At 40.3% G+C, this 15,900-nt stretch overlaps 1 protein-coding gene across 6 annotated transcripts in view; it reads right to left on the bottom strand.

Annotated features, from left to right (window-relative positions):
• The window catches only part of SYNJ2 (synaptojanin 2), a 150,781-nt gene that overhangs the window by 33,942 nt on the left and 100,939 nt on the right, over positions 1-15,900 (bottom strand). For all 6 annotated transcript variants that reach the window (XM_044000382.1, XM_044000383.1, XM_044000385.1 and 3 more), the window contains 4 exons: positions 8,562-8,753; positions 5,174-5,255; positions 3,754-3,894; positions 1,405-1,597 (listed from right to left, as the gene is read on the bottom strand). In XM_044000382.1, coding sequence (XP_043856317.1) covers positions 1,405-1,597; positions 3,754-3,894; positions 5,174-5,255; positions 8,562-8,753 — 608 coding nt within the window. The remainder of the gene's footprint in view (positions 1-1,404; positions 1,598-3,753; positions 3,895-5,173; positions 5,256-8,561; positions 8,754-15,900) is intronic.

Below are 15,900 nucleotides of genomic sequence, written 5' to 3'. Positions count from 1 at the left end.
AAGCACAAAATAATGAAGAGAAATTTCAGCACTGAAATTTCATATCCAACATACAACCCAGTTAAGAGTACAGACAGGAACAATAAAGTCACTGCCAGGGGCTCAATATCAACATAATTCAATTCCATGAACAGACTTCATCCATATAATTTGGTCACAAGATCCATCAGGGGAATATGTGGATAGATAAGTGTAAGACCTGGGAACAACCCAGGATTCTCATAAGGACAGTAATAGTACAATCCTAATTCAAATAGCACAATGTGCTTGCTTCCTTAGGAAAACACCATGACCCTCCATACCTACACTAGAGGGCAACATTGTGCACGTTATGGTCAGTTTCTCCCAGTTGTCTCCCCATTCGGCACTTCTGTATGGGGTGAGAGGATTCTTAAACATGAATTCAATCAACTTTTACAGCGGATGTTCCTCTCTGAGTCCTTCAGGAATAGCAGCCATACTAATAGATGCCGAGATGCATAAAAATTTTGATTCTTGGGGACAATTGTACTTTATCCTAATTAGACTCAAGGGTTCTTTGCAAAGAGGTACAAAATGTCAGCACAAACTGTTAAGGGCTAAAATTCTAGCTAAATTGTCTAAAATATCTAATGAGTGGTCGCCAATAAATTATAAGCTTTAGCAAGAGTTAGACTTTTAAGCATTTATTAAGGACAATAAGAATTTGATAAAGAGAGAGAGAAAGGCCTAGATTTCTATCTATTAAAGGGAGAGCGCATTTCTAGCTCCACTCTCCACCAGCGTCCTCAGGAAAGAGAGCGAGACTGAGCGCCAGTCTCTTCCTTCCTCCTCCCACTAGCCCGCATCACTTCCTGACGCCAAAGAAAAGACTCCTGGTCTTGCCCTCAAAGACTTTCGCTTCATGGGCGGAACTCTTCTACAGTAAGTCTCCAGCAGGTGGCGTCATTCCAATCGTTACAAAACTATTGATGTATTTTGGTTTGGGTTTTTTTTTTTTTTGGTGAGGCAATTGGGGTTAAGTGACTTGCCCAGGGTCACACAGATAGTAAGTGTTAAGTGTCTGAGGCTGGATTTGAGCTCAGGTCCTCCTGACTCCAGGGCTGGTGCTCTATCCACTGTGCCACCTAGCTGCCCCTATTGATGTATTTTGAAGGTAATTTCTTCCCATTCCAGCATTTTATCTCTCGAGAAGTAAAACAAATGATGTATAAGGCTTACAAAGGATAGAAAAGACAAAGGACAAACATACAAAGATAGAAGGAGCTCAGTGGACAGAAACAACCAGAAAGTCAAATAAAATGTATGCCACTCCCTCCCCTACTACCACCACCATTATCACACTCCACCAGGCACCAGATACCCCATGCCAGTTTCAAGGGTTCGCCCACCAAATTTCAATTTCTTGTACATGGAATTTCTTACCATGGGGAAACTGAGCTTCTGTGTAATCTCCTTATAGTCTTCATTCCTCTCTTTGACCTGTGACTGTCCAGCAGTCAAATGACTACATATAAAACAGAAGCTAGTGCTGTGGAATTGAAATCGGATGCCAACGGCGCCTTTGTTCCCAGCTTTTCCTCCCATGCCAGTCTTCACCGTGTCAATTGCTACATCCCTGGGACCCAAGAACAGCAAGGAAAAAAGTTAGTTTGATTTCTCTATGTACAGAAAGGAAAAACCCAAACCACCTACTTGGCACGGGGAATTTATTATAAAAGAGAGCATCCAAAACTTCCTTTGTAACATTTTCCCAATCACATCTTCAGTAACCAAGTAACATTTTACTATACCCTCGTGAAGACTTTCCATTTGGTATTATCCTATTATAAAGAAATGTCCTTTCTCCTGATGACTGGTTTCCATGCGGAAATGATAAAGTACCCTTTGGGACAGTAGGATTTCAGTTATCTTTAGATGAGGCTCACTTTTTTGAGGGAGAGGGGGCAGTAAGGGTTAAGTGACTTGCCCAAGGTCACACAGCTTATACGTGTCAAGTGTCTGAGGATAGACTTGAACTCAGGTGCTCCTGAATCCAGGACCAGTGCTTTATCCATTGCACCACCTAGCTGCCCCTGATGAGGCTCACTTTTAACCAAGGCCTGTGTCACAAAAGGTATTTCATAAAACTGAAGAAGCTAAGGATTCATTACTTCTTGTTTTGTACCTGCCTTTTATAACTTGATCCCACTCTATTCCACCTCCAGCAAAAAGATGAATTCATACTGCTGGGAGCACTTAATCAGAATGACATTATTTAGAGCGTCCATACAAAAATACGGCATATTCAGAGAACCAGGAAAATGACGGCTACTTGCAACGGTTTCCAGAGGTGGTTTCAAACCAACCTCTGTTGAGTGAGGGTTCTTGTCTTCAGTAATCTGAACATGCGAGACAGTGAGCAAATCTATGCCATTTCAAGTATGTTAGCTTCAAACATTTTAATGAGAGGAAGCCACTGACCGAGAGAGCCCCTGGTATAACAGAGTCAACTATCTGTCGCTTTGTGGTTATTACTCAGATGATAACTTGACGGTAACATCTGGGGGAACAGGTGTGCTCAACAAGCCTGAGGCCAAAGGGACTGTTTATTCACTGAGGGCACAGGTATCAGTGATCCTACACTATGTCTCTAAAACGCACAGCTGCTAATCATCTGTGCTTTGTGCTTTCTCACCAAGACCATTTGCTTTCAGATGAGAACATTAAAGCAGCCAGCTCAGTCACATTAAAAATTATCATCATCCCACAGGACATCCAGGTAGAGGGAAACACTCAAAGTTTAGTCTCTTGAAACCCTTTACCACGGAAAAGGATTAGAAAGTAGGCCTGTGGATGTTCAAGAATAAGCAATGCTGCTATTGGTTTGTGTCCTTAGGGTTCCCTAGGGATGTTGGCTGAGGTATTCAACAAGGTACAAACATATTTAATTAGGGAGGAAAAATCCTGAGTTCTAACCCTTTGGGGCCATCCATAAACCACTTTAACCAGGAAGAGTCAGGAGAAGATTCAGATGATGTGCCCGAGGCTAGGGCTCAATCACAAATGAGGTAGATGCCTTGAATGAAATCAAGAGTAGGTTCCTCAAATAAAGAACAATGAATGCTTCTGTGTAGAATAATTCAGCAAGCATCTGTTAAGTGAGTCTATTATGTGCTGGGCATTTGAGTTGCAAAAATAAAAAGATAATGATCCCTGTTTTCCAGGAGGTTGTAGTCTATGGGAATGGGGAGGTGATATAGTCTGCTGAGAAGAGAAACTTCCTAAAATTCCTATTTTTAGAAATTTAGATGATTTTCACTTTCAGGAAAAAATAATGGATGACAGCTGCAGAAGCTTTCCAACTGCCAAACATATTTTTGAACTCCTTTAAAGAGAGATGAAAGAATTGCCATTTCCTGCTCAGATAGGAACTCTCTTGGTCATAGAGTCTATGTTAAAAAAAAAAAATCAACAAGGGATCCCTTTCCTTTTTCCAAAATTAATGATGTGATTTTAAATACCAAGGACAATTTGTTATAATTCATTCCAAATCCAAGGTCAGCTGCCTGAGGAAGAGGAGTCTTGTTTTCCCCTCTAGCATCATGCAACCTAATCTTTCATTTATGGTGTGTGTATATATATATATATATCCCATATAAAAAAATAGTCAATCCTGGTGAAGGCTGTAATATGGAGCAAGCCATTGTTAACTAGAGAGTACAAATATCAGCAACCAGCCCCTGGTTCCTAAATACAAAAATGTCATTCTGTGGGTAAACCCAATTTTCTCACCTGATAAATGGGACATGGTAAGGACGTACAAAGATATAAAGGCAGACACCCACAAGCTGGGCTGAAGTCAACAGGATGTATCTATGAGACCTTGAGATAGCCTTCTGAAGCTGCTCTCCCCACATTTTTCTATTGGTAGTGCTAGAAGAAAAGAAAATACAAAAAAGAATAAGAACACTTTTCTCCCTCTGGTCTTCAAAATACACACTCTCTTTCTCTCTCACTACTGAGTTCATGCTGATTTATATTAAACTATGTAAGCACAAGGCTTATCTCCCCAGTTAGTCAAGTTCTTTAGGGCAAGGGATGGTAATTAAAACAACAACAATAACAAAACCCACAATGTTTTATTGAGCATGTAAAGTTCTTGATAACCTGGTTCCTTCCGAACTTTCCTTTTTAAATCATTTTCCCCCCTTGTATTCCCTCCCCTACCCAGAGAGCTGTCATATTCATCTCTATAGCTTCTTCCACCTCATCCTACCCTTACTACCACTTACAGCATGATAACTTGCAGAAAGCAGATGGGGGGGGGGGTGTTGTGGATTATAATAAATCTTTGCTGAATAAAGCAACTCACTCAGAAAATAGTCTGAAAACAAATATGACCACGAACATAAAATACAGATTTAGATTATATGGCTCTCCAATGTCCTCCAGAACTCTTCTCTTCTTCCAGCAGAAAAATCAATCCACCATTTTTGCATTAAGGCAAATTTATACAGGGCCAGCTTCCTGCTTCCCACTTTGGGTGTCTGGGTGTTAGAGTGAATTCTACCTCAATATGTGTTGTGTGCAATATGGTCTTTTAACACATGCAATGCTTCTCATCATCATTGTTCTCTTCCTTTTTCCCCTTCTCATCCCTTTGGGGGCAATTGCTTTGGTTTTGGGGAAGCTGAATCAGGTACAGCTATATCCCATCAGTTCAGAGACAGGGCCACTTTAGTTTATGGTGGTTTTTTAAAAAAAAACAATAAACTTTTTTATTTATAGTTTGGGGTTCCAATTTTTATCCCTCTTTCCCTCCCCCCCCCTCCCCCCCCTCCCTGAGACAACAAACTATCAGATATGGCTTATGATGTCAGTTTATGTTAAACAGGTTCCTTAAAAATTCTGATGAGCAACTTAAGAGGGAATGACTGAAACACTATGCTTTATGCACTAAAATTAACCAACCCAAATAATTAATAAAGAAATCTAAATTTAATCATCAAATTTTAAAATTTAAATTGAATTTTTAGTTTAAGAAATTTAAGCCTAATATTAAATTAAATAAATTAATGCTTGAATTAAATAATTAATTTAAAGGGTTACAGGTAAGTTTTGTTTGTTTGTATTTGGTTCATTTAATGGTGATAGCTTCTAGGTGATTCACATCACAGTCCCACCCACCCCACCACAGTACCTTGTTACTTACCTAGCATTGACAATATTTCCTGCGCTCAATTCCACCATCTCTTCGAATCCCACTGCAAATATGTCAGCTGGGCTGCTGTCATCTGGGAAGTGAAAGTTGAGGGAGAAAGACATGAAAGATAAAATGAGTGTAGGTTTGTGAACCCCAAATTACTTGGAATTGCAGGGTGTCAGAGCTGGAAGGAATATATAATAATAATAAGCTAACATTTAAAAAAAGTACTTACTGTATGCCAGCCAACTGTGCCAAGTGCTTTATAATTATTATTTCCTTTGATCCTCACAACAACCCTGGGAGGTAGGTGCTGTTATTACCCCCATTTTACAGATAAGGAAACTGAGGCAACCAAAGGTTAAGTGACCTGCCTAAGATCACTCAACACATTGGCCATGTCTGACAGTACATGCATCATTCTACCCCTTTAATAAGTCTCTAGTAAATATGCTAGGCTGGATTTGAACTCAGGACTTCCTGATTCCAGGTCTGATGCTGCATTTAGCGCAAGGTCTGATGACCCCTTAAGAGACCATCTCATCCAAACTCCTCTTTTTAATGGATGAGTAAACAAGATCACACAAATACTATTTTTTTTCTTTAATTGTTTCTTATATTCATTTCATTAACTAAATTAGCTCTTGGTGTCAAAGACTCTGGGTTTTTTATGGCCTTCAGGGGACTTGAGTGCTTAGCCTAGTATAGGTACAATGTGTGTCTAATAAATATTTAATTAATTTAGAAGACTTTCTCCTTTTCCTCCCTACTAAGCATAAGCCCAAGATAAATGTTATCAGGGTGGACAGAGAAAGACAAGTGATGCAACTAAAATCAGTCAATCGTGCCACTTCTGTGAAGCTTGGGCAAAAGAGACTCTATTGGAATTACTGTTTATCTCTCAGCAGTGTGGTAGTGGGTAACAGGGCTGGAATGATGTATGTACTGTCAGATACAGTCAAAATGTTGATTTGTCTCTCATTACTGTACTTATCTATCAAGAGGGCACGTAGTGGCAAAGTGGATAGAATATCGGGCCTGAAGTCAAGAAGACTCAACTTCTGGAGTTCAGATCTGGGCTTCTAACACTTACTAGTTGTTGGCCTCAGTTTTCTCATCTGTAAAATGATCTGGAGAAGGAAATGGTAAATCACTGCAGGATCTTTGCCAAGAAAATCCCAAATGGGGTTAAGAGAGATGGACACAACTGAATGATAACAATACTTCTCTATCAAGAGGCAGGATGGTATCATAGATACTGCTGGTCTCAGAGTCAGAAGGACCTGAGTTCAAGTTCTGCCTCTGAACATGGCTGTGTGTGACCCCAGGCAAGTCACTTAACTTTTCTCGCTATAGACAACTCTCTAAGACATGAGGTGGCAGACCAAGTACAGTCCTTCATTAGGACAGCATCCTCTACACACTCATTGGCAAGCTAAAAAGGCTTTAAACAAACAAAAAGAAACAAAACAGAAAATAAAATACCAAAAGCATTAATTAAAAATTTTATTAAAGAAGAAAAACAAAAACACATAAAGGAGGCCAATAACATCGAAATATAGTTACCAAGATAAAAAGTTCATGAACCTCAGGTTTGTGAGAGGAAGGAGAAAGGAAGGGAGAAGGGGGAGGGAGGGGGAGGAGAGGACAGTGAGATCTGGGGGCCCCATGGATTTATTTATCCACTCTATTCTTGTTCTCCAGAACCAAGAACAGTTAAGAAGAAATTACAAGCCCTTTGGCAATTTGCTGAACTTTAGCCAGCCTGGTCATGTCATTCCAACACCAGGCAGTTGGCTCCTGGTCTACAGGTAGAAAGCTTACCCACTCCCCTCCTCACTCCTAAGTGTGGAGTGGAGGCCTCTGCTAGAGTGATCTCAATCCTCCCCAACTGTATTTTTTTTTAAAGTGCTTACTCATCCAACAGGTCAGCCATGAAGTTAACTGGCTTAAAAGTTTCCACTTCTTTAGAGAGTAACTTGGCAGTAATAACCAACATTTCTTTCGTTTTCTTAAACCAAGGCTTCAGAGAAGGAAAACCAGAGAGCTTTTACTCACTTTAAACCAATTCCAATTCCATAAAAGGCAACGATTTTAGTATAACCTTAGAGGAGAATAAAGAGGGTCTATTTCATGGTATTGGGGAGGGAGTTTGTCAGTGAAAAGCTTACTAGTTTCATGGGCTTGATGATAGGGCTCTATTTTCATATGCATTCACAATTATTTACTGGTACACTATTTACTTCCAATAAACCCCCCATTTACATATTGTAGGAAAATAACTTCAACTTCCCGTGAATTTCAAGCTCAAACTATTCCCTTTTGCATGAAAAACAAAAAGAAAAGAAACAGCTTTGCACTGTGTATGTTCAAAAGTTCAAGAATGGGGTTTGTAATGCAGCCTTGAAAGACTGCCAAGGAAGCAGCTGTCTATAATGTAAATAATCACAGGGCAAGTATGTTAGTATGATCCACGATAGTACAGCAGAGTAATATTGCTAACCCCTTCTAGAACTATAAAGGCACTGAAAATGGACCTACTTATTAAGAGCAAGATCCAAGGAGGGGTTGGGGGAGGAAGGAGAAATGCATTCTTCCAATCCTAAATGGGTTCTGAGGTTATGGACTGGCATATTAAGGCAATTAGTCATAGGTTTAGAGCTGCAAAGTGCTGTTAGGGATCATCTAATCTAGGGATTTTTAATCTGGGGTTTGTGAAACTTATTGTTATTTTGATAACTGCATTTCCATGAAATTGATTTCCTTTATGTATTATTTTATGTATTTAAAAACATTATTTTGAGAAGAGTTTCTTCAGGGTTCAACAGACTCCCAAAGGCAGGTCTGCGACACCAGTAAAGTCAAAATTCAGGATGTAGTCTAACTCCCCTCATTTTACAGATGAGGGAACTGAGGCCCATAGAGGTCACGTGATTTGTCCAAGATCAAGTAAATAGAAAGTGGCAAGACCAGGACCTGAGCCCAGGTTCCCCTGATTCCAAATCCAATATTCTTTCCACAAGTTGGAACAACCAAAAAGACAAACTGTATATCAATTTAGAATTGCTTTAATTTTGGAGGAATGCAAATGCTTATTGCTCATTTTAACAAAAACCTGGTTTATTTGATTTGCCAGGGAAATATCGACCATCACCATAAGGTAATTTCGAGAAAGAGAGCAACATTTACTGTTCAACTATTATAGACAGATAGCAGAAGAGAGTGAAAAAAGGCAGGAGAAGGGAAAGTGAGAAACTTAAGATGACAACAAGGTTTTAAAAACATTCTGAAGAACCAAACTCTAGAGAAACAATAACTTCTCAAAAGAGGTCAGACCCAGGGGCTACGTTAGCAGATGAAGGGAACCCAACATGACAGGTCAGCTCTCTGTTATTACCTTGAAATTCAGTAGCCCCTGAAAGCTTGGGAGAATCCAGCAGCCAGTCAGTTAATTCTCCAGTGCCGAGAAGGTTGCTTCTGAATTGTTTTCCTCCATTTACATTCCAGGTTCCCATGGCAATGCGAATCCGTTTGAAATTGGTGAATTCTGACTGACGCTCAGACATAGCTTTTAAGATCCTTGGAGTCACTGTGAAGGATACCGGAGGAAAGAATGTTCTTGTGCGATTCAAAACCCCACAAAACATGAGAGGGAAATCAAGTCACCAAGTATTTACCCTGAACCAAAATGTGACTCTTGTGGAAATGATGGGAAAGGAAAGTTGCCTGAAACAATAATAATTTAAAAAAAATTTAATCCCTAAACTGTGCATACTTTTTGACTCCATGATATAACTACTAAGCTTCTACCACAAGAAAGGACCCACATATACCAAAATATTTATGGCAGCATTTGTTGTTGTTGTAGCAAAAAACTGGAAACAAAATGGGCATAAATTAAATGGAGAAGAGATGAACAAATTATGTATATGAATGTAAATGGAAAATTATTGGGCCATAAGGAACGATCAAAAGGATGGAATCAGAGAATTCTGGAACGACTTGTATGAGCTGAGTAGAATGAAGACACCAGAAGCAGGAGAATAGTTTATATGGTGATTACAGTAACTAACGTAAAGGAAAACAGCTTGGAAAGGCCTCAGAATTCTGATCAGTGCAATGACCAGTTGTGGCTTTACAGACTCATGATGCTGAGACATACATTTTCAAATGTGGCCAATGGGTCAATATGCTTTACTTGACTATGTATGTTACAGGAAAGGTCTTCTTGTGAGGAGGAAAGGGGAGGTTATACTGATTCCAAAAGTTAGAATAGAGAAAAAAGAACTATCAAGAAAGTCCTGCAAAATATACAGAAGAGAGCAGGGGACATTCAGAAGGGGTCACAGACAAATAAGGCAGTTTTGTTATTGAATATGTATTAAAAAGCCTATACATAACAGAAGCTCACAGCTCCATACATAATCCTCTTTTCTATTCTTTACACAGTGAAATGTTCATATTTGTTGATGTTTGCTTACACAAAAGAATTTTTTAAAAATGATGGGGAAGCTACCTTGAAAAGTAAAAAAGACTATTCTATTTTTCCCCATGTCGAGGGTACCAATAAGAATTTTCTCTCACAATGTCACATAATTTAAGATTAAAATATGATCCCACCCAGCAAAATCACCAGAGCTCAGTAAAAGTGAAGTGTGATTGTGATTGCGTGGGTATGTACTCGCACTCTTCCCAGAAATCTCTCTAGAGATTATCTAGCACACAGAACTGTGGTGTATTTTTTAAAAGGATTTTCTTAATATGGTCAGATATTAATTATCCACTTTTATTAACATTCACCATACTGAATAAAATGCTCTATTTGGAATCAGAAAGACTTGGCCATGAATCCTGACCCAGACACGCACTAGCTATGTGACCCTGGGCAAGTAACTGACTCTCTCTGTGCCTCAGTTTCCCCATCTGTAAAACAGGGATAATAGTAAACAACTTACAGAGTTGTTGATATGTGCAAAGCACTTTACTAATCTTAAGTGCTATATAAATGGCATAGCCACAGTAATTTTGCGGGGACCAGACTGGGGATTTCATGGGTATAGGGGAACTCCCTGTACCTAAGGCAGGTCAGCATATTCTCTGCAATTTACCTATGCCACAGAGAGGTTCATTAATTTGCCCAGAGTAACACAGCCAGGTATCAGTCTGAAAAGGAACTTGAACCCAGGTCTTTGTCTACAAAGTCAGCCCTCATTTGCCTATTCCACACCGCCCCTGATACCAGGCAGGCATTGGAAGATGGAGCCTCCCCCCGGCCTTGTGCTTCTGTGTCTCAAATACCAAAATTCTTATATTGTGTAAGAAGAGAACATATTCTTCATCGGCTGGAGAGAATTCAGAGAAGGAGCCTTCTTCAGGACTTTTCTTTTTTTCCCAGCTGTGCCAAATATTTAAGGGGTATGGGATATGTTAAGGAGGAAGTCGTTTATATTCATGACATAAGCACTTGAGGGTTCTCCAACAAGAAGCTGTTTTAATTTGAAGGGATATATATCACCAGAGGACCAATGACGGAACACGCTAACCACCTCCTGATAGAGAGGTGATGGAATCCAGATGCAGAATGAGACTTGGCCAATGTGGAAATTTGTTTTGTTTAACTATGCAGATTTGTTGCCAGGGTTTTCATTTTCTTTTCTTTTTTTTTCCCTCCCGGCATCAGAGGGGAGGGAGAAAAATAAATGCTTGTTACTTGAAAAAATAATAAATTCAAAAATTTTTACTGAAAAGATAATCTAAGGATAGTGATAGAATATTCATACAACTGAGTAGTTAAGTGGCTACAGTCTCCCCTCCCAATGGTAGCTATTGGAAATGAAGAAGAGGCATCGTTTCTATACTGAAATCTCTCTGGCCCTTGTCTTCTTTCACTTTTCTTTTCCCTTCTTTCCCTTAGGATATGGTGATCGAACTTCCTTGAAAAAGTTAAGTGATTTTCACGTTCCATCCTCTGAGACAAAGCTACAGAAATCTTGACTCAGTCCTATGTCTGATTTTAAAATCTGGGCTCTCTTTTCGCATGGTTTGGTAATTACACTGCATGCACCTGCTTGGGGTGGGGGCAAAGCAGAAAGGACAGCTCTTTTGGGTGCCTCCATATTGGATGGCTCCTCTGAGAACCTCCATTTGGTGAACTTGCATAGGCTGGCCATCTCTTTGTTTCTCACTAGGCCATGCTCTAGACTTCTCCATCATGGCCCCTAACCAGTGACCTTTGCCTCTTTATCCCTGCCTTTTCAGCATACTTTTATGTATTACCTTCCTATTTGAGGGCAGAAGCTATCTTTCTTTTAGCTTGTATTTGTATTCCCAGTGCTTAGCACAGTGCCTGGCATATAGCAGGTGTTTAGGAAATGCTCTCCGACTGACAATGAGACCCTGAAAGCTTCTCCATCCTGTCACTCTTCCTGAGAAAGGCTTTCCAGGGGCGGCTAGGTGGCGCAGTAGATAAAGCACCAGCCCTGGATTCAGGAAGACTTGAGTTCAAATCTGGCCTCAGACACTTGACACTTACTCACTGTATGACCCTAGGCAAGTCACTTAACCCTCACTGCCCCGCAAAACAAACAAACAAAAAAAACTAAGAAAGGTTTTCCATGGGAAATGCCTCCTAATTTTGCAGTCATTCATTCTAAGTCTCCATCAGAATCCTTTGTCCATTCACTTTTTTTTTTTTTTTTGGTAAGGCAATTAGGGTTAAGTGACTTGCCCAGCGTCACACAGCTAGTAAGTGTCAAGGGTCTGAGGCCGGATTTGAACTCAGGTCCTTCTGAATCCAGGGCCGGCGCTCTATGCACTGTGCCGCTTAGCTGCCCCTGTCCATTCACTTTTACCATTCCTCTCATTCAGTCCTGGTCAGTGGGTATTCTGTTCTCTGTTTTTCTAGTTCTGCCACTTTCCCTAGTCTGTGAATTCCTTTGGGGGAAGAAAAAAGGACATCTTTGCCTCTTTTTGTATAACCAGTGCTTAGCCCAGTGCCTGACACGTAGTAGGCACTTAAGAAATGCTACTTGACAGACTCTTTGGGTGGGTTGGTAATAGAGTCTGCATTTGATTATTCAATCCATAATCCTGGGCCTCTTTCTGATAAACCATATTGCTTTACATCTTTTTGCAGGGAGGCATGGGAAACTATTTGTGATTTCATTAGTACAGGGAATTCCTGATGATGAAATTTCCTCCTCCAATCCAGATCCATATCGATTCAGTAACTTCTAATCTGGGACATTGAGAAATTAAAGTGACCGGTCTGCCTCAATTTCCTCATCTACAAAATGATCTGGAGAAAGAAATCGTAAACTGCCCACACTGTATGGTAGAGAGATCATTATATTCTCTGTTTCGCTAGACTTGGGGTAGCTCCAGATCTCCCAATTGTATACCCTTGGCCATCAGGATCCTGACCTTCTCTATTGACTGGCTTCACTTTATCCCATACATATTGTGTTTATATATAGTTGTTTGCATGTTGCCTACCCTATTAAATTATGAGGTCATTGAGGGCAGGGATTGTCTTTTGCCTTTCTTTGTATCCCCAGTGATTACTTAGCACAGTGCCTGGCACACAGTTGGGGTTTAATAAATGTTCATTGACTGCTGACTTCCTTAGTTGAATGCTGAGTTCTTTGTATCCCCAGCACTTAATACAGTGCTTGTTAGTAGGTGCTTAATTAATAAATGCTTATTGACTGTTGTTGTTCAGTGATGTCTGACTCTTCATGACCTCTTGTGGGGTTTTCTGGGCAAAGATACTGGAGTGGTTTGCCATTGCCTTCTCCAACTCATTTTACAGATGAGAAAAAAGAAGCAAGCAGGGTGAAGTGACTTGCCCAGGGTCACATAGCTAGTAAGTGTCTAAGGCTAGATTTGAACTCAGGAAGACGAATCTTCCTGACTCCAGGCCCACACTCCATCTACTGTGCCACCTAATTGCCCTTCCTGACTGACAAATCTGTAAAATAAAGGAGTTAGCTGGTCACTAGATGATTAATTAAAGAGTTAGCTTAGTCACTGGATGATTTTTTAAGGCCCCTTCCAGCTCTCAAAAAATTCTTTGTTATTGTGATTTATTTTAATTGAATGGAAAGAGCCAAAACACATTCATAGCTCTTCCATTTATCCCATTTGTGAGAAATAAAACTGAGTTTCTCCCTACTCAAGGTGGTCTTTCTTTTTATAGGAAAACACAGTCCTGTTGGGGTCATAAATTAAACATGTGGTGAAATCATGACGCCAAATAATAAGGAATTATGAACACAAGATAGCAAAGGAAGCCTAGATCTTGGCCTTCACAACCGGATCCAAAAGATGCTGAGGGTGCCGGAAGAGAGATCAAATGACAAATCTTCAGTTAACCAGGAGAAAGAACACAGAAATACAGGCAACAAGTCACATTCTAGAAGGAGCACAAATTTCAGTCTCACTAAGAGAAAATTCCCCTTTAATTTTTTTCTCTACCCCATATCCTACATGCCTTTGACCCCAGCTTTAAAAGTCTTAAAAGATCAACTTCTATGGACTACAATGCTTCCTTTCTTCTATGACTAGGTTAGTCTAAAAACTAATTCATCTCTACTTTGTTAGTAAATAAACCTCAACAGACGTGCAATTACTTCGAGAGGCTTTCAAAACTTCCTTCACTGCATTGGGACTGTGTCCAGAGTAGAAATCAAATATTGTCTTGGCTACTTAAAAGCAAAGTAAAAATATACTAAGAAATGAGGTTAGGTGGGGGAAGGGGAAGGAAGAATGATTAAATCAAATTTTTTTTCAGGCAAAGATGAATTAAAGGAGAAGAGATGGACCTGTGATTTTATTTGTAGAGGGAACTCCTTCTACCAATGCAGGTTGGCACCTTCCCCCCCCCCCAATTTCTAAAGAGTCCCTTTAGGCACTGAGAGATTATATTATCTGCCCAGGGTCACACAGTATGTTTCAGAGGCAGGTTTTGAACTCAGATCAGTTAGTGGTAGAGTGGGAACTAGAACTCATCTTCCTGAGTTCAAATCTAACCTCAGACCCTTACTAGCTGTGTGACTGCAGGCAAGTGACTTAATCCTGTTTGTCTCAGTTTCCTCACCTATAAAATGGAGAAGGAAATGGCAAACCACTCCAGTATATTTGCCAAAAAAACCCCACAAGGGGCCATGAAGACTCAGACATGACTGAAAAATGACTGAACCAGCCCTGCCACCAACTGCTTGTGTGACATGGAGTAAATCACTCAACCTCTGTGTACCTCAATTTCCTTGCAATCAAAGTTTTGTTTTTCAGGCTCCCTGATAACTCTGATTCTAATGATCCTAGGATATTATTTAAAGCCCAGAAGTCCACATGTACTCAAAAAGTCACTAAACGAATAAAATCAGTTTACCAAGGGTGTCTGCCACTGCCTCTGAAAAAAAGGAATGTGTCACACCAAGGTGAATGAGCAATGGATGTGGAGTCAAAGACCTGGGGTTCCAATCTCTCCTCTGCTAAAACCCAGGCCCTGGGGAGAATTAACCCTCTCAGCTCTGGGACTCCCATCCTGGTGTCTGCCCTGTCTTGACTGGTGAATGTGTTGAATAGGCCGTTATATGCATTATGTATTATATCTTGAGAACAAGGATTGTCACTATCATATCCCTAGCAGTTAGCACAGTACAAAGTAAGGGCTAAATAAATGCTCATTCATTCATTCAATATTCTCTTTTCAGCTGAGCTATACTTTATCTTCCATCCTGGGTCACCTTTTTGCTATTTCCTCCTCCCCCCTCCCCCAATTCTTCAGCCCTGGAACAGAAGTCAAATCACTATTTCCATCATAGTGCCTGGCCCATTGCAGGTATTTAATACATAAATTTGGTTGATTAATATTGGATGAGAAGAGGCATAATGGAAGACTTGGGTGAGCAGAAGTAACCTAGTCCTGTAGGGAGCATGAAAGACAACAGATGGACAGTCCTCGTGGCTCTCTGGTACCTCCAGAATATGAAAAGGACAAGACAAAGACCTCTGGTGTGTTGAGTGAATCCTCTGGGAAGATTTACAGTGAACGTGTGGACAAGAATCACACAGAAAGAAAGCATAAGAGGGCTTCCAGAGCTTAACCCGTGAAACAATGGATTCACAGAAACATGAAAAGTTACATTTATATAACTGAACTTTTTTTTTAGTGAGGCAATTGGGGTCAAGTGACTTGCCTCGGGTCACACAGCTAGTAAGTGTCAAGTGTCTGAGGCTGGATCTGAACTCAGATCCTCCTGACTCCAGGGCCAGTGCTCCATCCACTGCACCACCTAGCTGCCCCTATAACTGAACTTTTTAAAACAAGTGAAAAAGAAAAAGCCTATTAGATGTTTTAGTCCCTATGGTATAACAAAGGAATCCAAAGCAGGTGAGTAGCAGTGAAGGGTGCTTCTCATGGGACCATCACTGAACGGATCAGGAGGCTGGTAATTATCCTAGTTAGAAGAATTCAGGATTCTAGAGGCCTCTTTATAGCCTTTTACTCATTTTGGGAGAAGCAGGGTGGTATAACAGGTACCAAGGCTGGCCTTGGAGTCAGAAAGACTTGGGTTCAAATCCTGGCTCTGAAACATCCTGGCTCTACGTGCAGTTGGGCAAGCCAATTAAACTCTCAGTGCCCCCAGACAATCTTCTAAGACAGTAAAAGCTGCAAGGAACTGATGGAGTCTGAATAAAGATCAAAGCATACTTTTTTTTTAAACTTCATT

Source organism: Dromiciops gliroides, chromosome 4 (assembly GCF_019393635.1).
Source record: "Dromiciops gliroides isolate mDroGli1 chromosome 4, mDroGli1.pri, whole genome shotgun sequence".
NCBI lineage: Eukaryota > Metazoa > Chordata > Mammalia > Microbiotheria > Microbiotheriidae > Dromiciops > Dromiciops gliroides.
Note: the sequence above shows the minus strand (reverse complement) of the source record. Positions and strands in the feature narration are given on the sequence as shown.